This window comes from Cryptomeria japonica, chromosome 11 (assembly GCF_030272615.1).
Source record: "Cryptomeria japonica chromosome 11, Sugi_1.0, whole genome shotgun sequence".
Lineage (NCBI taxonomy): Eukaryota > Viridiplantae > Streptophyta > Pinopsida > Cupressales > Cupressaceae > Cryptomeria > Cryptomeria japonica.
In genome coordinates, this window is record NC_081415.1 from 126,196,543 (window position 1) to 126,219,297 (window position 22,755).

Sequence of the window (22,755 nt, forward strand, 5' to 3'; positions counted from 1 at the left end):
CACTAACACTCAACATGTAGCACCCCTATTATATGTTGTAAGAGGATTCATCTCCCTCTCCTTTTTACCGTAATTTGATTAAGGTTGTAATGGCCATTTCCCTAAAATAATGAGTTATTATTCTTACAAAAGTTGATATTATTTCCTCTAAAATAAATTATATCCTCATCAATGGAAGAATAGAAACATGGTATATGTATCTTGTCTCCATACACATGGATTTACAAAAGGTACAATTGAAAGTGAAGGAGTCGACTATTAATGATCAAAACCTTCAGTGAATTATCATTAATGTTTTATCATTAATCTTGTGTATTTATCCTCTGCATGATCATCTCCTAGTTCATTTTTGTCTTTATCCATTATTGGAATTCATAGGAGCCTAGTTTCCTTCTTCCATTGTTGAGAATCTACAATATAAGCTCATGCTTAAAATCTAGAATGTTTCCTTCATTCTTGTCTTATCTAAAAATTTCTTGTAATCCGTCTTTCATTTTATTTCATCTCTATAAACATATTTCTTTTTTATGTTTAATATATTACTTAAGTTCTATTAAAGTGTAGAAGGCACACCACCAATGACATAATAATTTAATAGAATCAAATTTAATGAAATCAGAGAAAAATGTACTACAAATGTTTGCACTAATCCCTTGCTTGCTAAATCTTAATTTTTATTCAGAGATTACAAATTTTCAATAGATGTATAATATAAAGAAGAGGTAATTCATGAGATGTAAATATAATCCTAGATTTGTATCAAACAATATATTACATAGTAGGATTAATTGTATATTGAATCATGATTCTAGATGAAGTTTGTCTTATAAATGTTTCTCTATGTTTATATTATAGTCAAGGCATGAAGGGTATTTTTAGGGAAAGATAGTTCAGCTTGGAAGGAAAGATATCAAGATATATACATCATAGTTATAAGAAGAGAAGTAGTTTGTGATTTGCATCTGAAACTCCATGGAAGAGATCTGTAATAATGTGATATGGAAGGAAGGTAGGAGTCGACGATGGTTAACAACTGATATTTATAAAACAAAATGCGAGAATGATGTTAGAAGAGCACTTTACTGGGAAGCATGTGGAAGACATCTTAGTGACATCAATAGTGAGAGTCATGGCATCATTAATGGGTCAGTGGGGCTGCATAATAAAGCAGAGTTGTCTAAAGAGTAGAGTGGAGAGTGGGGCATCGAGAACAATGGTGTATATCATAGTCTATAGAGATAATTATAATAAGTTTAGATAAGAATAATAAATTATTATATTTAAATTAATTTGATTTAATTTAATTCATTATATATTTTGAAGTAGTAATTAATTCAATTAATAGAATTCAAGTTGATTCATGCTACAAATTTAACAAAATACAAAAAATAAATTAGAAGTTATATTTCATTTAATTTTAATGACAAAAAATGGTTGTGATAGATGTCAAAAATAATTTGTCAATTTTTTGTACTTTTGGATGGTCCAAACTAAACTTTATAATTTAAATTTTGTTGGTTATAGCTTTGGTCTAGATCTACCTCTATACATTTAATATCCACAAATCTAAAAGCAATCTTTATATTATAATGACATGATACTTTCGAAGAACAATCAAGTAGTTTGTAGACTATTGTCATTGACCTACCTCAATCTTTAATAATTGAGTGCTTGAATGACTAACAATATTCATAAAGCCCTTTGGGAATTAAACATTATTTTTAAATACTCAAAAGATATCTAGTCCATGTAGCATAATAGAGAACTTTCAATTTTTCTTCTCTTTGAAATGTCATTGAAACTCATAAAATATAAAGAAACATACAATGAGTAGCATTCATCATTTGAACAATTTAAGATAATTATGAACAAAACTCATATAGGATCTAGTTGTGAAAAAATTAAGTAAACCAAAGAGAGCAAGGGAAGAGATTCCACCTATTATAATAAATTTAATAACACACTAACTATGTAGAGTGAAAGACTAACTCTATGGATGACTCAATGAGAGCACTTTATTTAGATGTGGACAAATATAAAGACTATTACAACTCAATTGACATATGTAAAGGAGTTTCTTGAATACATGAAAAAATACTCATTGTAAATGTAAACAAGATGCCAAAAAATCAAGTCATCTAAATACAATATTGTAATTATGATTTATATAGTGCCATGAGGTGACCATGGTAAAAGAAGTTTGTCTTCATATTGTAATAAATATTTATCTAGTACCATGAACTGACCATAACTATAATGATTAGGGTAAGATAAGAAATTTCCACCTCTACAACTCTGTCTTTTATTTTTACACTTTTTTTAATGTTCTTACTGTTGGATATTGTTGGTCATTGTTGTTGCTAGGATATGTTGTTTTCATTGACGTCACCATATTCCTGTGTATTTCTCTGGTGATTGTTGACTGGGAAGATCTTATGATCTAGTTTTGTAGTACTGTTTTGTTGATCGCTGTTTTGGCGAGTTCGGTATATCCTCTGGTATATTCCAGCGTGATCGGATCTTATGCTGAGATTTTGTGATATTGTTTGGGATTGTCTTGTGTATCTTCATTTCAGATGACTCATGATTTGGTGTTGTGCAAGTTATCTTTCTTTGTGACAATTGTTGATTGGTTGTGTTCTTGAGCTTTCAGACATTGACCGATGAAGATTTGAAAAGTGGTGTTGGCGAAGCTGTTCCTAATGATTATAATGTGCTTGTTGATGTTTCCTAGTCATCTCCTAATTGTTTCAGAGATCGACATTTATTTTTGTGCAATGTTTTTGTGGTTTGCCTTAACTGGTGATGATTTTCGTGCTATGCAATTTTCTTGGTGGTGGAGTTGTGCATTTGGGAATTTGACTTAGGACCGTGCTATGCTATGCAAATCATTATATTAGCCCAATGGTCGATCTTTGTATCATGTGATGTAATTTTGTAATTGTGAGTTGAGGGTTGAGGGTCTAGCCAACCTTGTTATCAAGGCTGATGAATTGTATATATATAGGTGATATATTCATGTAATTTTGATGTTGATGTTGCATTTGCATTAGCAAAGAGAGGTTTTTGTGTGAACAAGTGATTTATCCTTTGTTGTTGAGGTTGAGGTGAGATTGGTGTTGCTAGGCAGACAACTGTGCTTAACTGGAACTGTAATCAGACATTTGGAGATTCTATTCTTTAAGTTCATTTCTTCCAGATTGTAGTCCGAATCTTATTTTAAGTCGGTGAGACTTCCCTGAGGGTTGTAGCCTTCCGGGCCATTATTATTGAGTAGTGAGATTCAGACAATGTGCCCGAATGAATGTGCATTCTCCATTGTAATATTTTCACATACTCCTACAGAGTATCATCTTACTATGGGTAGGTTCCCACCTTGGTTTTTCTCTTACTCTGGGTTTCCACATCAAAAATCTTGGTGTTGTGTGTTGTGCTTTCAATTTGCTTATCTGTCTTATTGATGCAATTTATCAAATCTATTTTGGGTTGCTAAGTTTGTGTAATCAAGGAAGACTGATTCATCCCCCCCTCTCAGTGTTCCTCCTTGATTGCTTCTAACAATTGGTATTAGAGCTAGATCCTCTGATAGAATATTAATCACTTGAGGAGATCTGGGATAACAACTCAAGGTATTCTCTTTAAGAAGGATAATATAAGGTTTGATGGAAGAAACTATACTATCCAACGTAGGTTTTATACACCATATTATCCATGGGGAAATGGTCAAGCCGAGGCATCAAACAAGACAATCCTAAAGATCCTAAAGAAAATAGACAATGAAGCTAGTAAAGACTGGCATATTGAGCTAAATCTTGCTCTATGTGCATATTGAACTAGCATTCACACACCAATGGGGGCAACTCCATATTGCTTAGTCTATGGATCAGAAGCCATATTACCAGTTGAAGTAGAGATACCTTCTCTATGAGTGTCTTTGAAAGGTCTTATTCCAAAGGAAGAACAATGAGTCTCTAGACTTCAAGAACTTGAGGTAATTCAGGAGCATCGCCAAAATTATTTAGAATATTTGAAGGCATATAAATAAAGGATGGCAAGAAGTTACAACCATAGAGTTAAGTCAAGAATTTTTCAGATTGGAAATCTAGTTCTAAGGGAAAATCCATGAAATTAGCAAGATTGAGAAAAGAAAGGTAAATTTGAGCACAACTGGTTAGGTCCCTTTGTCATGGTAGCAACATATGGTTCAGGAGCATACATATTATCTACACTAGAAGATGATTGGTTCTATGAGCCTATCAATACTATGCATCTGAAGAAATTCTATACTTAAAAGTATCAACAAAATATACCAAAAATAGTGAAAAAGCAGAAAAAACTTAAAAATAAGAAAAACAACAAATATCCCTAAAAAACCATAAAAAGGGAAAAATATTAAAACAATATAAAACAGCAAAAATAGTTACAAAAAAAACCAAATATGGAAAAAATGCAATAAATTTAGATGGCGAAAACCTGGTAAATAGGCGCTATCTAAAAGTGGGCTCTTCCTTCTATGAGATTGCTTTGCATATCTATCCATCCTATCCCATCTATCCATCCTATCGTATCCATCCATCTTCACATATCCATATTATCTTTCACATTCATCGCTCTGAACCATTAGTAGGAAATATGCAGCTTATCAAACAGTTATCAATCTTTGATATACTTATCATAGTCACTGTCTTGGATTTTATTAGAATCAATTAATTTGCAGTCATATCTCACCATGGTTGGGGTAATTTTCCGTACATCCATAATAAAGTTTTTTTCCGCTAGGGAAAAATCCTAAACTCCTTTTGCTAAGGGAATCTTGTAAATCTTTGAAAATTCAAAAACATTCGAAAAAATTAGAAAAACCAAAATCACCTAGGGTTTTGAAATAGATGATGAACAACAAGGCAATGAAGATCAAGGCATTTGTAACAACTGTATCATGACATTTAGAATATGAAGATTAAACCAACAAGTAACAAAGGATTATCAATGATCATTCATCAAGATGATTATATCAGTTAATGACCATGAGAACATATGTATGACACAAGATTCAATGTTTATATCTTAATTTTCGCTAATCATGTGCCTTACACAACTCAGTGATGTCCATGACTAGAGGAGATATGATGGGGCATTATTATTTTCTGTGTTTGTTGTTTGTAGTTTATCTCTTAGTAAGGTATATACTTGTCTAAGGATATGATTGGCAAAAGATCATGGAGGACATTTCGAGTCATGCATTAAAGGGGATAATCCTTGTATGTTTTGCAAGAAATACTTAGGTCATCTTGATTTATCATATCAAGTTTCTTGTATTAAATTACTATATCAAAATCCATGTAAGAATTACTCAAGTCATCGTGAATCATTATGTCAAGTTGCTTGCATTTTCTTACAATATTTAAAAGCTCAATGATGAAATCAAGCATTGTTACAAGAAAGCATGTGAGGAATGGTAGTATCATTTTAGTTAGATCATTTAGATTATTTATCATTATAAGCATATATTCATCATTTGCATTATAAGCATCTCATTTGAGATCAACGGTCAAAAATAAAAATTGAGTATATTTGGACAAAAACAAAAAATAATTTCCATTGATCATATTAAGTTCATTTATCTTTAAAATCATTAGGTTTGCATATTAATCATCATCATTCATTTCATTAGTATGCATTCAATCATAATAAACATCATTTGCATTTCATTTGTTTTCATTAAGTACATTTATTGATCATTTGTATTATATCATTATTACTTGCATTAGGTTCATTATCATTTGGCATCTAGTAATCATTAGTTCATTTTATCCATTAAGATCATTTAATTACATCTTTTGCACTTAGATTCATTAATCATATTATTTTATCATGATAAGAATCTCATTGTGGACATAACATCACATCTATAAGCATCATAATATCATCTCATTAACATATGCATATTCACCATGATATAGGAACCATCACATGAGTCTCATCAAGCATATCATTTAAGTTATCATTATAAGCATTTGCATTTATATCTATAATCATAAAATAAAAAATCAAATGCATTTCATGCAAATTATTTCATCATCTTATCATCACCTGCATATGCATCATGGAATCAAAATAAACATCCATTTGCATATATAATCATTTTTCCATATAGATCATACAAATTATAGATAAAATCATTTTCATCATTTTTCATATAAATCATGTCAAGCATATAAAAATATCATTATCTCATTATATAGATCATCATCATATCATCAAGATAACATCATGGAATATAAAGGAAAGGAAAGATCAATAAAACATCATCCATCTAATCACTGCATATATAGTTCAGTAAAGCATCATCCATGTAATCAATGCATATAAGTCATCATCATATAGAGTAACATGCATAATAAATTATGAATCATCAACATCATATAGAGTCCATGTCTGGATATCATCATAAAAAAATAAAAATTCCAAGTATACAGTGATATCAAAGAAATAATCAATAACATACAAATGTCTCATAATAACAAATCACATCTCATGGATGCCCTGTAGCACTCCCCCCTAACTATGTCCGTCTTTGTGGTTGTGGGCGAGACAATCCTCTAGATGGCCCTGTTCCTTGATCTCTGCTCCTCTGAGGAGGCCCCATAACCCCACCACTGGTAGTATCCATCATGTCAGATATAAGAGTAGTCACATAGCTCCCTACTCTCTGACTCAGAGACCAGATCCTCATATTATTGTCGCCAATATGTTGTAGATCCTTCCAAACCTGATACAATTCTCTAATAGTGTCAGCTGAGAGAGTGCCAAAACCAACCTGCTGAATATAATCTAGAGTATCCCATGTATCCTGATATCTCCTAATAGCTCTGTCTCTCTCAACAGTGAGTGTTTGAACCTGTGCCCTGAGGTGATGAATCTTTGCTCTAAGATCATCTATGCTCTCTTGTTGTGGCACATCCTACTGGGGTATATCTTGCATGGCCTCATCACCACCTCCCTCTCTGCCTCCTGGAGTCTCCACCTGAGTAGCACTCATAATCCGTTGCCAAATGAGGGTCACACGATCCTCTGAATCATCCTCCCCCTCATCCCAACCATCTTGAGCTGCATTCACCCCTGGATCTAGATGGATCTAAAAAAAATCAATACCTCTCCCAACTCTCCCAACTTTTCCAAAAGGTCCTCCTTAGACTCTCACTCAACCTCCCCTCCATCCTTGTCTCCCTCCTCTCCCATCTCTACCCTCATCCCCCCCATCTCCCTCGGCATCTCATGCAACTCTAAGCTCTTGCTTCTGTCTCCATCATCGGACAATAGGATCATCTAAATCATCCTCCTCATCTCCTAAGTTGGGAGGAGGTTCTACTGGATACATAATATGATGAAAAGGATGTGCAATAATATATTGAGGATAATCTACTGTGATCCCGTCATCCAAAATGTGTTATCTCAAATCATATGCTAAAATCGGAATAACCAAAAAAATTGCATATGCTATCTCAAAAGATAATGAAGGGCCTCGATCTCACCTATCCTTGTATCATTGTGCACACGTGGCGACACCAGAAGGCATGTGCTGAATAATACCAAACTGTCTCAAAATGTGACCAAACAACTATCGCTCAATGATATAAGGAGTGCAACCAATCAAATACCTACTCTGTACAATCAATGACAAAATTCGAGTGTCCTCCATCCAAGGCTCACAATCGATATATGGCCTCCAAATCACAATGTCCATAGAATCTAAAACCCATCGCCAATACTCAAGATTACAAAGCTTAGGCTAAGTAATAATACCTCTATACAAATATACATATAGCTGGTCATCATCACGAACTCTATCATGAATAGGTCGGGTAATAGCAATGTGCTCCGAGCACCAAACCTGAAGCAGTGTGCATCCAAATGAGAGACTAGCTTCACCATCATAAACAACCTGATGTAGATCATGATATAAATGTGCAAGTATACACACACCCCATACGTAATGAGTACGATGCTACATCATGCTCTATAATATCCCTTTCCATCCAATGGAAAAACCTCGAGATCTACTATCAGGACATGTATACTCACCAATCAAGCCTACAAGAACAACTGGGAGTGTCTCATAATGCATGATCATGTCCTCTCATAGAATCTCTCCTCCATCAATGCTCTCATCATTGAACACTGTCCTGCATGCCTTGATCCCACCAAGATCCTGATAGTCATACTGGATGAGCTCTCCAATCATAGGGATGTGGAGGATCCTATAGACATCCTTGAGCATCACACTAATCTCACTAGTGGATAGGTGAAACATGTTTGCTCATTGTGCAATCTCTCAGGTAATGTAATCAATAGACCCCTATTATGTGCAATATTAGGTATGTATAATAAGTGACATAATCCACAGGCATCAATATGTCTAATCTCGTCCTAAGTCAACTTTGGGACTAAATGACGCATAGCCATGTTTTTTTCCCGACACTGGAGAACATCTAGTTTCTCCTCTTTCATCAGAAAAATTTTCTATCAAACATATATTCTATCAATCAAATCAGTAATCAATCAAATCTTTTCTATCAAGCAAATCAGGCTATCTATCCAATGATCAACAAATCAAGATTTTAATCAGAGACTGAATTGGCCTCTTAGAGCTATCAAATCAAACCAAAAATCATCAATCATGGTTTTCTATCAATCAATCAATCATCTATTCTCTTGCTCAAATTTATCAAATCCTCTATCAATCAGACATCAAGCATCTATCAATCTATCAAATTCAAGCATCAAACATCAAATCAATCAAACAGATGAGACTTAAACATTTGAATCAATTCAAAAAGTTCATTTCACATAGAAGCACTATTCACCCAAACAAAAGCACTATCTTCTAATGCGCATGCGCTGAAACAAATGAAAGCTCTAACCAATCAAGCATTTGTTCAAATCTAATGAAAAAAGTGCTAAAATAGGCAAATGCGCTTACATATAAGTCAAATGTGCGAACATATCAAGCACAGGAGTGAATCAAGCATATGCGCTAAAATTCCTAGAAAGAGCGAGAAAAAAAGGGATGAAAACACTAACTTAACAGATGCGCTAACCAAAACAACATCTGCGCTAATCTAAAGTGCAATAGTGTAAAAACAAAGTGCCGAAATTGGAATTTTTTTGAAACTATCCTAAATCATTCGAAAAGCTTGAAAAACCTATATCGAAAATTCAAAACAAAGACCAGGTTTGGTCACTCATAGGTGGGCCATACTTAACAGGTCTCTGGTATCATCTCACGCACTCCAAGTGATGGATCTCGAACGAGATCACCATTTTTCCATCTCAGCATTCCAATTTATTTTCTCTCCAAAAGATGACAAATTTGCAAATTAGGATAAAATTGAACTAGGTTACTTTTATTATTACCCTTTTTTAATTTTTAAAGGGGTAATTAATTCTTTCAAAAGTGGGGCAATTTTTTTTTTCTTTTTTTTTCAAAAATAAATTTAATTGAGAGGCCTAGTTTCAAATCTTTTCAATCAATTATGGTGAGATCAATCGCTCAATCAACATTTTTCAACAATTTCAGGATCAATCTCTCGAGGGGGTACACAATCAGGGATTGTTTTTATCTTTTCTCAGGCGCTATTTATTGAGACTTTATTTAATCTTTGAAACAATGTTGTCTCAACATCATTTCAAAAAGGGGCAAAATGTATACACATAAAATTGGCTATGAGAAATTAAATAAATATTTAATATTTATTTAATAATTATTCTTCTATTAAATAGTTAATTTGAAAAGATTAATTTATTTAATTCATTTCATATTCTTCTATTAATTAATTTAATTGAAAAAAATTAATTAATTAATTCATTTAGCCTTTCTTCTAATTAATTAATTAATTATATAATATTTAATCATTCTTCTATCCACTATCCTATAGTCTCATCAATTAAATAATTTCTTAATTATTTAATATCCCTTTTCCAACTCACCCTCATCTCCACATCACTTCTTCTTTGCCAACTCATCCTTTATGTGGCTAAAAATATTAATATTTTTAATATTAATGCATCATTATCTTCAACATTCACTATATTCTTCAAATAATCTGTACGTACACACATTCCTCAACCTCCCTATATTCTCTCCAACCTTCCTACATTATTGGAGGGAGTTGAGTCCACTTGTTCTCTTATCCCTAAAGCTTCTCCAACTATCCTATATTCTCTCAGTCTTCTTCTCAGTCAAGGTGAGATGAATGACACTTGGCTTCTTCTTCCACCTTTTCCTCCATCGTGTAGGGGTAGGAGGGACATCTTCCACCTTTCTCTCTCACATCTCAACCTCTTGCTCATAGAAATCCAAATTGCAAGATTTAATCAGGACCGTTGATATTTGCCACCTAGGCTTATGCACTCAAAAATCTATAAATAGAGGTCTCCTATGCCATTTTAAAAACTAATAGCTAATCTTCCAGTCATTCTAGGAGCCTTTATCTTTGCATCCGTGAGTTGATTTTCTTAGCATTTTTAGTTGTTTTTGAGAAATTTATCATAAATCATTATTCTTAGTGTAGCTTTGTATATCATATTATCTACTAGTTCATTCCACACTTGCCATCTTGTAAGCTACTAGTGCTTGTCTCAGAGTAAAATCATCTGCAACCAAGAACAATGGGGTTAGGACACAATGAGACATAATCCATGAATGTATAACAATTTCATTTGCTTTTTCATTTCATGTTGTTTCATTGGTTGAAACTTAAGTTATATTTGCATGATGGACTAATGAGTTTGCATGTTTAATCTCCGAGGTGAAACTTAAGTGGATACAATAGGCATGAAAAATAGTGAACCACGTAACTTGTGCCATCCAAGTCTTGAAAATTTAACTTGATCTTCTTGCAATGGATTTTGTGTGTCTTCTCAATCTAGAAAGCATCCCACTTGTCTGCCATGGAATTTATAGGACCAGGTAACTCCCAACCTCCTAGTCTTGACAATTCGACCCAAATTTTCAACTATATGTTCTAATCTATTTTTCCTTCTCAGATCTCGGTCTGCAACTGTGTATGAAAAGATTTTGTCATTACTATTTTGGTCCAATTCCTCATTTTTGACCCTAGATCTAACATTACAATTCAAATACAATTTTAGATCTCTAAAAGGGGAAAGAAAAAATAGTAAATCCAATCAACATGTATACTCTCTTCTCTAATTGAATTGTGGCTATATCTATTGGGTTTACCTTCCACTTTTAAATGTGAGGTTGATCTTTTGAAACTAGTTGTTTTACTATCTTAATTGGTGAAACACTAATTTCAAGGTTGGAATTGAAACCCTATTAAACTTAAAATTATAATTAACTAAGGTTTTAGTTCCACATAATCAAATATGATGCCAAAATGTCCAACAAACCTCCCCAAAAAAGTGAGCCCAATACTTACATACACTAAGCCATTTTTTATTGGGGTGTTGATGTGGCATTACTACCAAAGTGTCCAACAAACCTCCCCAAAAAAGTGAGACCAATACTTACATGCACTAAGCCATTTTTTATTGGTGTGTTGATGTGGCATTAGATTTGATTTGTTTCTTTTTTGAGCTAAGGGATGCAATTCATTTGATTATGTGTAGTCATTATCAGTAATAACAACTTTAAAGTCATGACTATTGGTGCAATATTGTCAAAAATATTACGTATTAAATCAACAAGCGCTATCATAGCCATTCGAATGGGCTCAACTATGGGGTCCTCTCCCCTAGCTATTTTTGAATACAAATATATAACGAAACAAATAATGATTTAGTATGAAAAAACTAAATTCATTGTAAGCCATCTACAATAAAATATTTATTGTCAAACATCTCTAACCTTCTAACTAGAAATATCTTCAATTTTATATTGATCGACTATATGGTTTCATAGCTTAGCCCATAACAAGGTCAAGCCACAAATGGGGATCTCATATCTTACATTAACACGACAACAACAACCCAAATCTATGAGCATGATAGCCCAACAAGGCCACAAAGCCCACACATACATCAACCCATCGAGGGTCTAGCATAGGCATAGACACTTGTGTAACCACCAACATGAACATTGCAACGATTCACAATGAGTCCAAATATCTCGTATATTTTTTTAATACTACCAACTCTTATTTATCTACATGTTATAAATATTATTTTAATTATTATTCATTAAGCTTAAATAAATTTTTAAAAAGATATATTTTTTCTAAAATTAAAATATTTTTAAAATTAATGACATTTAAAAATTATATAATATTTGAAATATTAATTACATTAATTTTTTAATTTATTCATTTAAAAAAAATTAATTATTTAAAAAATACATATTTAAAAATAACTCAATCTATAGTGTTATTAAAATTTAAATAAAGAAAACTTAAACAATTTTTCTTTTTAAAATTTCTGTTTCAAATCTGAATTTAAGAGCATTATTTCTTTTATGTTAATCTCGCCACCCCACATTGCATGAAAGGAGGTTAACATTTCTCTGACAGACTACATAAAAAAATAATCAGTACCAGACTAGTACAACTAGTATACCTATATTATAAAAAAAATATATGTAAAATAATGCCGAGAGATATCACATAATTGTCTTACATGTTTATTCGTTGTCAAGAAGGTATGCTGCACTCTTTCACTCTCATTAAAGATGTAACACTTTCATATACTTAAAGATAAATGACAATGATTAACTCCACGCCTTCCACTTACAAATAAATTAACAATACATCCAAATGCTCACATAAAAATGAAAATAATGTCTACACTTTCCAGTTCCACCTACAAACAAAATAATACTAGCTCCAAATGCTTTGCATAAGTCTCAATGAGGCATAAGTCTCAATGAGGCCTCTACTAGCATTTTCTTTTCTCCTCTCACAGCAAAACCTCTCTCCACTTCCACTTTTACTTGTCTTTCCAAATCAGTGACTCCAAAGTTAGATAGGCCGAAGCGACCCCCTGCATCGAGCCACTTTGTTGTTGTGTGAAGACACCGATCAATGCCCATCTCCCCTCTCCAATATCAAAGATAGATACTCCATTATCACCAATGAAAGGTAGTCAACGACCACTAGACAACCTTAAAGAAGAAACACCATTTATAATGAAACAGAGCATAAAGGCAGTGCTATTGGGTGAATACAATTCCGGTTTGGAGAAAAGATCCTTGTTAGAGAATGAGTCAACGACTGAGAGATTCCGAGACAGCCCAAATTTGAAGGAATGCACGAGTGAGGACGCATCAGGGACCGTCCCCGCACATATTATCATTTCATCTGGCCAATTCTGCAAATTCCTTTCACAACATTCAGTCAATGCATGATTACGTAGAAGATAAATAAAATATTTTATTCTTAGAAACTATTATATTTACCTGTATTGTTTCATTGCAACTTTCAATAGCTGATCCCTTGTTTTCTCTGACTTCCACCTTTTTCAATTTCCCCATGCACTTCAAACGTTTTCTCTGACTTCCACCTTCTTCAATTTCCCCATGCACTTCAAACTTTCTATGCTCGACACTTCCCAGCAGGTCTTTAGACTCAATATTTCCAATCTTGTGCAGCCTTCTAAACCTTCCATTTTCCCAATTTGGTCACAACCTTCAAATTTAAATTCCCTGAGAGAAGTTAAACGTGCAAAGCTCGGAAGCTTCTCCAACTTTGGACACCGACATATATTCAGATGTTCAAGCTTTACTGGAAGTGATTCGATCTCCGTTAAATGATTACTAGAATAAAGATGTAGTCTCTCAAGGTGGGGATAATGGTCTTCAGGAATTGAAATCCTGCACACTTCGGTTTCCTTTAGAATTATCAGTTCAAGGTTGCTCAATGCAGAAGATGAAGGCACCACCTCAAAATCTACTTGGCTGATTGTGCAATTGGATATAAACAAATCCTCTAAGAGATTATGGCACCCGACAGAGAACGGTAAACATTTTACCTTTCGACAACCGTCAATTTAAAGCTTTGTCAAGGAGGACAAATTTGCAAGAGAGGCTGGCAGAGATTCCAGTTTAAAACAATTCGTAATGGAGAGTTAAAGAGAACAAATTTCCAAAAGAGTTCGGCAACGATTCCAGTTCAAAACAATTCTGGATTGAAAGCCTAGTCAAGGAGGACCAGTTTTCAACAGAGGGCAAAGATTTCAACTTGGAACAATGTTGAATTGAAAGATCAGTCGAGGAGGACAAATTTTCAAGAGAGGCCGGCAGAGATTCCAGTTTAAAACAATTCTCGATTGAAAGCCTAGTCAAGGAGGACCAATTTTTAACAGAGGGCAATGATTTCAACTTGGAACACCTTTCAATTGTAACATGAATCAAGGAGGACAAATTTTCAAAAGAGGCCGGCAAAGATTTCAGGTTGTAACATTGCCAAATGAAAAGTTGTTTCAAGGAGATGCAATCTCCAAGAGAGTTTGGTAAACTTATCAACAAGTCACTTCCTATCTCAATCTTTTGCAGCCTGCTTAGTTGACCGACTTTGATCTCTTTTAACCTCTCCAAACCAAGTAAATAGAGCTCTCTCAAGGATACCTGATTTGTGATGTGACGAGGCAACTCTTCCAATTGCTCGCAGAAAGAAAGATCCAGAAACTCCAACTTTGTAATATTTTGAAAATCATCTGACCTAAGTATGAGCTCTCTACATCCCCATAAATTGAGATATTGCAGTAGCATCAAGTTCTTAAAAGAACGTGGTAACCTCTTCAAGCTTTTGCACGAGGCCAAATCTAGATATTGCAGATTTGCCAAATCGCCAAAACTATTGGGTAGTGATGATAGCACTTCACAATACGATAAGTTGAGATGCTCCAGCATTTGCAGATGGCGAAATTCTTCTGGCAGACTCCTAATATTCATGCTATCTGTGATTACTATCTTTCTCAACTCAATTAGGCACCCCCAATTGAGTTTGGAAGTCTTTGGAATTTTTGGCAATCAGATATAACCAACTCTCTTAAGTCTAGGGGAGCCTGTAGCACATCCAACAAGACAAATGTAACACATACTGCAATTATTTAATGAATTGAAATAGAGATTTAATAGAGCAGAAATGGGAGACTACTTACGTCACTCTCAGCCTCCCACAACTCTTCTAAGTGATGTTCCTCTTCATAGTCTTCGTTGAGTTGTAAAACCCGCAAAGATTCCAATGAAAGCCGCCTCGGAAGATTTCTCTGCCCGATATTGGACCAGTTTATTTGACTAAAATAATCTCCCCCAATCTCCAAAAGGTTTACTCCAACTAAATAGGGTGCGAGCAACAAATTTTTTTCACTTATATTAGGTGTTCGTACCTCCTGTAAGCAAGAACCGTTAAATTCAACAAATTCACTAATTAATAAACATCTTTCCTACATTATTCGGAAGGGCTTTGAGGGCTCAATACGAAAATATGAAATGTTTAGAAAAAAATATACAATATTAATATTAGTGAAAGTAGGTCGAGAAACACAGCAGACAGACATACTTTGTATGACAACTTCTTTTCAATTTCAGTTGAGGTAGCCTTAATTCCTCGAATTCTATTTTTTTCCTGGAAAGAAAAATTAAAAAATTAGATCAGAATATTATAAAAATAAAAATTATTTATTAGCTGTTCAAATACATATATAATAAAGAGGTAAGTTGTTGAGTCAATTTGATTATACAAAGGGCTAGCAAGATGCATTCTTAAACAATTGTTAAACAAATATATCAGATTTCCATAATTCATAATATTATCAAAGCTGAGTTTTTTTGGATTAGATTGCATGTTAATTTCTCGCATCAACGTTTTGGATCACACTCTGTGATCCATTATCAGGATAGTAGAGAGATAAGATTTTATGTTGATGAAGGTTCACAAAGTGTGATCTAAAACGTTTGTGCATAAAACTAACACACAATCTAATTTAGAAAACTTAGCTTTAATAATTGGTTAACATATAAGAACAATAATCTTCCTATACAAAAACATTTGGGTATAGAATATGTTTTCCTTTCTATTGTTTGTTTAGACAATTAAAGAAAGTGTTAACCTCACGTTATTTTGTTTGTCAAAATTAATAATCTGCTGGGGCAACGAAAGTCAGTAGGGCCGATGCTGCTTTGCTATTTCCCATCCAAGATCTCTTAAGTGGTCATGCATTCTTATGCAATTTCCATTGTGAAGCTCAACCAAACACTTATTCAAAAGCCTTTCCAAAATGTACAAACCACTCCAACCTGACCCATCCCAGACTTCAATAGCCAAAGTGTGCTCTTTACCAACAAAGAAATAGACAATATCAAGGAATGCCTCTTTCTCTTCATGGTCAAGGGCATCATAGCTTAATCTGAGTTTGTTTGTGATATCATTAGGCAATAATCTAGAGACCTTATGAAATAGAGACTCCCAATATTTTTTGTGACACTTTTGCCCTCCAAATACCTTGAGAGACGGGGGCAATCCATGACAAACCTTTACAAACCTTTACAAACTTTTCAACAAGTTCCTCAAATCCATCAAGGGACAAGGGTTGTAGTAAAGAATGCCAACAAAATAGTTGTGTAGCATTAAATGGATCCACTACTCTCATTTTATATATTGAAGACATGTCCCAAGATGTAAGAACATCACACTCCCTTGTTGTAACAGTGATGAGACCACCCCTTCTAAAATTGTCTTTGGCCGGTAAGAGAGAATCCAATTGATCGACATGATCCACATCATCCATAACAATGACCACCCTGATAGATCTCAAATGCCTTGCTATAATTTCCTTACCTTGCTCTACATTGTCAAATATTTCATTCCCACCAAGGCCTTTGAAGAGTTCAATCTTCTTTTTGTGTAACACCTCTCTAGCTTCTCTAATATAAAAAATAAAGCCGGATCTCTCCATGGACACACGTTTTCTGTTGTATAATTATTTGGCAAGCGTGGTCTTACCCTAACCACCCATGCCCCAAATAACAACAATTTGTACATCCTGATCACACTCAGCAAATTCATTCTCAAAGTTTTCTATTGTTTCATGGAGAGCTCCCGGATTTTTTGTAACTAATAATGGTGCATTTCTTTTTTCATTCACTACAATTTTCACAATATTCTTCAACGGCCTCATCTCATCACTGAACAAGTAAGAACATTGAAAAATCAAACTACTAACAGGAGTTGATGCCAAAGTTAAAATACATAGATATAAAAAGAACGAATATTTGATGGGATAGAGAGGCCGAATGTGTAGTACTTACGCATGACTTTTGACGATTTCACCATTGTAAAATGAGGCATTGTAAAGTGCATCTCTACACTCGTGAAGCTTTACTCGGCTATATCTACGTTTCTTTTTATGCCTGTCAAAGGCACCAACATACATGCCTTTCCTTTGAGCTACATATCTGAGATCAATAGGATCTACATAGTAGAAGATGGGAACTATCTTGGTGCCACTTTTAACCATATATGAGAGCTCTGCCAAACACCAAGGTGATTTTGCATAGCTCTTTTTTTTAATATTAAGATCAAGAGTAAAATCAAAACATTACAATATAACATAGGGAGGTGAGTCCTCAACCTGCAAGAACCAGAGTAGCAACTAGAGTATCATATAGACATAAAAAAGCGGAATAGGTAGATGTATAGCAAAATATCTGCAAAGTAGCCTATAGACAAATATTTATAAACAACAGTATAAAATATCAAAGTATCCACAGGTTACTGCAAGATGAACTTTTGGTCCTCCACCCACGTTGTCCACCCAGCCAGGTCTTCCATCCAAACATCCTTTTTCCGCTCTTGAATTTGGGCCAAGATGTCCACCTACTCATAGGGAGGATCCCTGTTGTCTTTGATTTCTTTAGTGAGTTTCTTGAGAGCTTCCTTAAAGGAAGAAAGGTTTTTGGCACACCTCATCCACTCATAACCGCTCCTCATCTCATAAGCAAACATAGTAGCAGATCCATCTTTTAGAAAACTCAAAAGCTTGTCTCTCTCGATGTCCATGACTCTAGACACCTGCACAACAATGTTGTAAAATGTTAGTCTTTGAAAAGACTCAGTAAGGGTCCTAGTTCGATCCTGAAATCTGTCCTCATTCCTAATCTTCCAGATATACCAAAGAATGTTAGCAGAAAAAATAGACCAAAGAAGGTTGGCATCCTTTTTCATTCCTTTAATAAAACCAGTAATGATCTCCATAATAGTAACACAGTGAGGAATCAAGAATCCAAACATCAACCAGATTTCTTTAGCAATAATACAATCAAAGAAGATATGCCCACTAGTGTCAGGAACTTTACAAATGGAGCAAACATCCATAACATCTCTATCTTTTCTTGAAGGGAGCCTATCAATTAATAACAACCATTTAATTTTAGGACTGTTAAGAGTAGATTGTCAAAAGGAGACATCCAACTTATAATACCAAAGGTGATTAAGATGGTCTACAATAGAGTCATCAAAAGTAAGAACATAGTAGATATCACAAGCTTTAATTTTGTGAAGAGGAGTCCCCCCATGCTAGCTGAAAGTAAGGAAACTATGGGAGTCAACCATATAGATTTTAGGAAGATCAAGAACGGCACAAGCCATCTTGAGAAATTGATAAGTCTTTTTCTGGGACTGGGGGAGGTTAAAATTGCTAATAATATCTTCCCAGGGGATAAGCACGTCTTCCTCCAAGATATCCATGAAGCATGCGATGGCCTTTTGGGCCTAAAGTCTAGCCAAGCAACCCCTGGTTAGAGCAAGAGGTTTAGAAGAGTGAAGAAGGTTCCACCAGATGGACCTTTCACCATAAATCAGATCATTGGTGAAAAAATCAGTTTTAATCCAAGACCCCCTAACAAATTCCTAGGCTTTCCATATTTTTTTGAAAACAGAGGTGCCTTGGACAGAGACAAGGAATTTTCCAGCCACAATGTTAGTGAAGGGTAAAGATTTCTAGGATTTAGCATGTTTCGGAACAACATTCTCAATATTGTTCCTAACTAGGATCTTCTAGGGCTCCTGATCATCAATGGCATGGAAAATCCATTTAGCAGCAAGGGATATCCCCTGCATTCTAAGGTCTTTAAGCCCAAGACCACCAAGTTTCTTCTCCACAGAGCACCATTTCCATTTAACAACGTGATTCTTTTTCCCCCCCTTGCCATCAAACCACAAAAAATGCTTGATGACCTTTTGAATTTTAAAGACCTGATAGTTGTTGAACATCCAATTCGAAGAGTAGTAGATGTTGTAAGAGGAGAGGATATTTTGGCAAACTTGCACCCGACTAGCAAGGGAGATGAATTTCATGTTCCACTTGTTCAACTTTTTGTCAATCTTTTCCCTAACCCACAACCACATGTCTTTGAGAGAGGGAGAAACAGAGAAGGGTATACCTAGGTAGCTAACGATTTTGTTAGGGCCACCCCATTGGTACCCAAGCTGAAGGACCCAGTCAGGTGGCTCTTCTCGCCACCCAAGAAGGACAAACATAGTCTAAGAAATCCGGGCACTAGAGATATCACCAAAGAATTTTAATTTTTGACCAAGAGCCTCAAAATTCTGCTTGGTGAGTTCAAGGAAAAGAGAGGTATCATTAGCAAACTGGATGTTAAAGGGTTGAGATTCATCAGGAAGACTCAAACCTTTAACACTGGGTGAGATTGAATCATCCTTAAGCAGATAAAAAAGGGCATCAGAAGCAATCACAAAAAGCGCAAGGGCTAGGGGACAACCTTGCCTAATAGTCTGAGTAAGCATAATAGGAGAGGAGAGGGAGCCATTGACTTCAATAAGAGCAGAGGCATCTTTAAAGAGAACTTTAACAATGTCACAAAATTCCTTAGGGAAACCAAAGGCATCTAGCATCATGAGGATAAAGTCCCATTCAACCCTATCATAAGCCTTGTCGTAGTCAAGGACGAACATGGAAAATTCCTTCCCAAAGGTTTTAGCCCACTCCATGGCCTCCTAGCTAGTAATCAAGTTTTTTAGAATATACGTACCCTTAATGAACCCAGTTTGAGTCGAGAAAATGAATTTGGGGAGGATTTTCTCAAGTATGAAGGTAGGGACCTTGGTAAGAATCTTGTACAACACATTGAGTAGAGTAATGGGTCTTCAATTCTTGATGAGAGATTTATCCCCATCTTTAGGGATGAGCTTAATGATACCCTGATTGATGTCACCACCCAGAGTCCCATTAACAATAGCTTCATTATAGAGTTCATGAATATCTTTACTAATCCAACCAATGTTGGCTTTATAAAACTCAATGGGGAGGCCATCCGGCCTAGGGGCTTTACCATTGCTAAGAGAGTTAATAGCTCTCTCAATCTCACCAATGGAGATCCTCTACTTTAGGAGGAGAGAATCTTTATTAGAAATCCTAGAGGGGATGATCGCTTTGCATTTCTACCTCAAACTCTTGGCATCAACAGAGTCTTCAGAGGTGAAAAGATTCTGATAAAAGCAGGAGAAAGCCTCAGTGATGTCATGGATATCCACAAGATCTTTATTGTCAACAACCAGTCTATCAACTCTCTCCCTAATGTTCTTATGTTTCAGGAGATTCAAGAAATTTTTTGATCCCTTATCTCCAAATTTAAGCCAGTGATGTCGGGCTCTTATCATAGCCCCTCCAATCTTAACATGTTGATGTTGCCTAGGAGAATCTCTTGCCTTAGCCAGCTGAGTAACCATCTCTACATTATCGGGAGATTGTTGCAACTTTTTTTCAAGTTTAAGAAGATTGTAGGTAAGGGCATTCTCGAGGAACCTGTAGTCCATGGCCTTTTTCTGGCCAAAGGTTTGGTGAATTTTCTGCCATAAAGAAATGTTGTAGCTCCATCTAGTAGTGGGTGAGAGGAGGTTATGATCTTCAGAGTTAAAGAATATGATCATATTGATAGCAGAGAGGACCATCAGATCCTTGAGAAGGTAGGTATTAAGTAGGAACTTCTTACTAGGACAAGCAGAGGCAGGGGAAGAGTTGGTAATCTTAATCTGGGCAACAACAAGATGGTGATCCGAAATAGTAGCAGGCCAGACACAAAGAAAATTGTCTTGATCATTAGGCAGGAAGGAGAAGAAATTCTTATTAGCATAGAAATGGTCAAGTTTGGAGTAAATTCTATTGGCCCCCTTCTGATAATTACACCAAGTGTACCAAACACCAACATGGTCCCTTTTATTTCCAACAAGAGGATCAAGCAGGTCCTTATGTTGTTTGAATCTATCCTAATGAGGTTTTTCAGAGACTTTCCACTCAAAAGGGTTTCCTCCGCACTTATCCTCATGGTGCTCGATCATGTTGAAATCCCCACCAATTATCCAGGGGATGTCTCTAAGAGAGGCTAAATAATTCCATAGGTCATTTCTGTCCTTATAGTCATTGGGGGCATAGACAACACATACCCCAAAGCAGAAGTTATTGATACTGAAGGTAGCCTAGACAACCCTATTACAGGGGGAGAGACCACTGTGGGTGAGGTGTTTTTGCCACTTAATATTGATAAGAAGTCCAATGCCACCCCTACCTTTTGGGTGGTCTGAGTAGATTTTAATCGAGTCTTTCCAAATGAAATCCAAACAAACTTCAAGATTAAATTTAGTGGTTTTAATCTCTTGCAGCATGAGAAAATCAATACTTTTAATTGAATTAAGACAATCTTTGATGACATGCGTCCTGTCTAGAGCTTCCAGGGCTCTAACATTTCAAGAAACGCACTTCATCATCATAAAAGAGATTGGGATTTCTTACTGGTAGAAGGACCCTTATTTTTGGATCCTAATGGGCATCCAACTTTCTTAGCCAGAGCCTCAAGGAACTCATCAGCATCCTCTCCGAAATTAAGTTCCATCTATGCTTCTGTGTGAGGAGGAGGGAGGTCACTATTCAGGGTGCAGGGCACTTGCGAACAGAGAGAAGAATCCTCCTCTAAGGTGGGTATGATATGAATGGTTGAGTCATCGTCAATTTCATTAAGTCTATTAAGAGTAGGGTTCATATCTTGATTAGTATTGGTTACATTATGGGGAAGGGACCAGTGAGATCACCGAGCATTGTTCCACAACCATTGGGAGTGCCAATAATGATCGGGGGTCTAACAGATCCTTCTCCAGTAATGGAATCAGTACCAATTAGCTCAGGATTTTCAAAGGCTTGAATAATGGTTTTGACCACACAACTAGAGCCAGATTTGTTCGCCGAGGATCGAGTGATGATCGCATGGTCAACGATAGTCTCATTCTTCTTATTCTTATTTACCTTAGGTGTTTTGACCGCATTAATCTTTTCAAGCGCAAGCTGTTGCGCATTCTTCATCCTTCATTTTTTAGACTTGAGGGTAACCAATTGGAATTCATCATTCTGCACATTTTCGAGTTGCTCCAAAGCTTTCTCAATTGGGGATTGAGGTGGAGGGTCAGCATTAAACTTGCCAAAATTAGGGTTGGGATCAACATTCTCAGTAATAGGGTTTTTGTTATTGCAGGAAGGATTAAGATTATTGGTGGCATTACTAGGGATAGGTTCCATAGGGAAGGCATTTTCTGGTGAGCTCAACGACACAGAAGGCATCAAGGTATTTGGCTAGAGTGGTATTGTTCATCTTATAATTGATGTTTCTTCTAATGATAGGGTAGTTATTTCTCAGGTGCCCTTCCCTTTTGTAGAGAAAACATGCGTTCAAACCCCCAAGAATCTCGACCGGGTATGAATAGACCTAGCCCTCAATGTTAAGGTTGAGCGCCT

At 35.4% G+C, this 22,755-nt stretch overlaps 1 protein-coding gene and 1 long non-coding RNA gene across 2 annotated transcripts; both read right to left on the reverse strand.

The window, feature by feature from the left end:
* Positions 1 to 12,654: 12,654 nt before the first annotated feature.
* LOC131065360 (uncharacterized) lies at positions 12,655 to 18,026 on the reverse strand. Its single transcript, XR_009359335.1, has 5 exons — positions 17,264 to 18,026; positions 15,516 to 15,581; positions 15,115 to 15,345; positions 13,412 to 15,018; positions 12,655 to 13,323 (listed from the first exon to the last, which is right to left on the reverse strand). It is a non-coding gene; the product is annotated as an uncharacterized LOC131065360 (long non-coding RNA).
* A 1,470-nt stretch (positions 18,027 to 19,496) lies between these two features.
* On the reverse strand, positions 19,497 to 19,964 carry LOC131860077 (secreted RxLR effector protein 78-like). Its single transcript, XM_059214436.1, has one exon. It carries the CDS (start codon positions 19,962 to 19,964, stop codon positions 19,497 to 19,499), a length of 468 nt encoding a protein of 155 aa, XP_059070419.1.
* Between the last annotated feature and the right edge of the window lie 2,791 nt (positions 19,965 to 22,755).

Coding starts and splice junctions, on each gene's coding strand:
- LOC131860077 (XM_059214436.1), bottom strand. CDS start 19,964: ATGGAGTGGGCTAAAACCTTTGGGAAGGAATTTTCCATGTTCGTCCTT.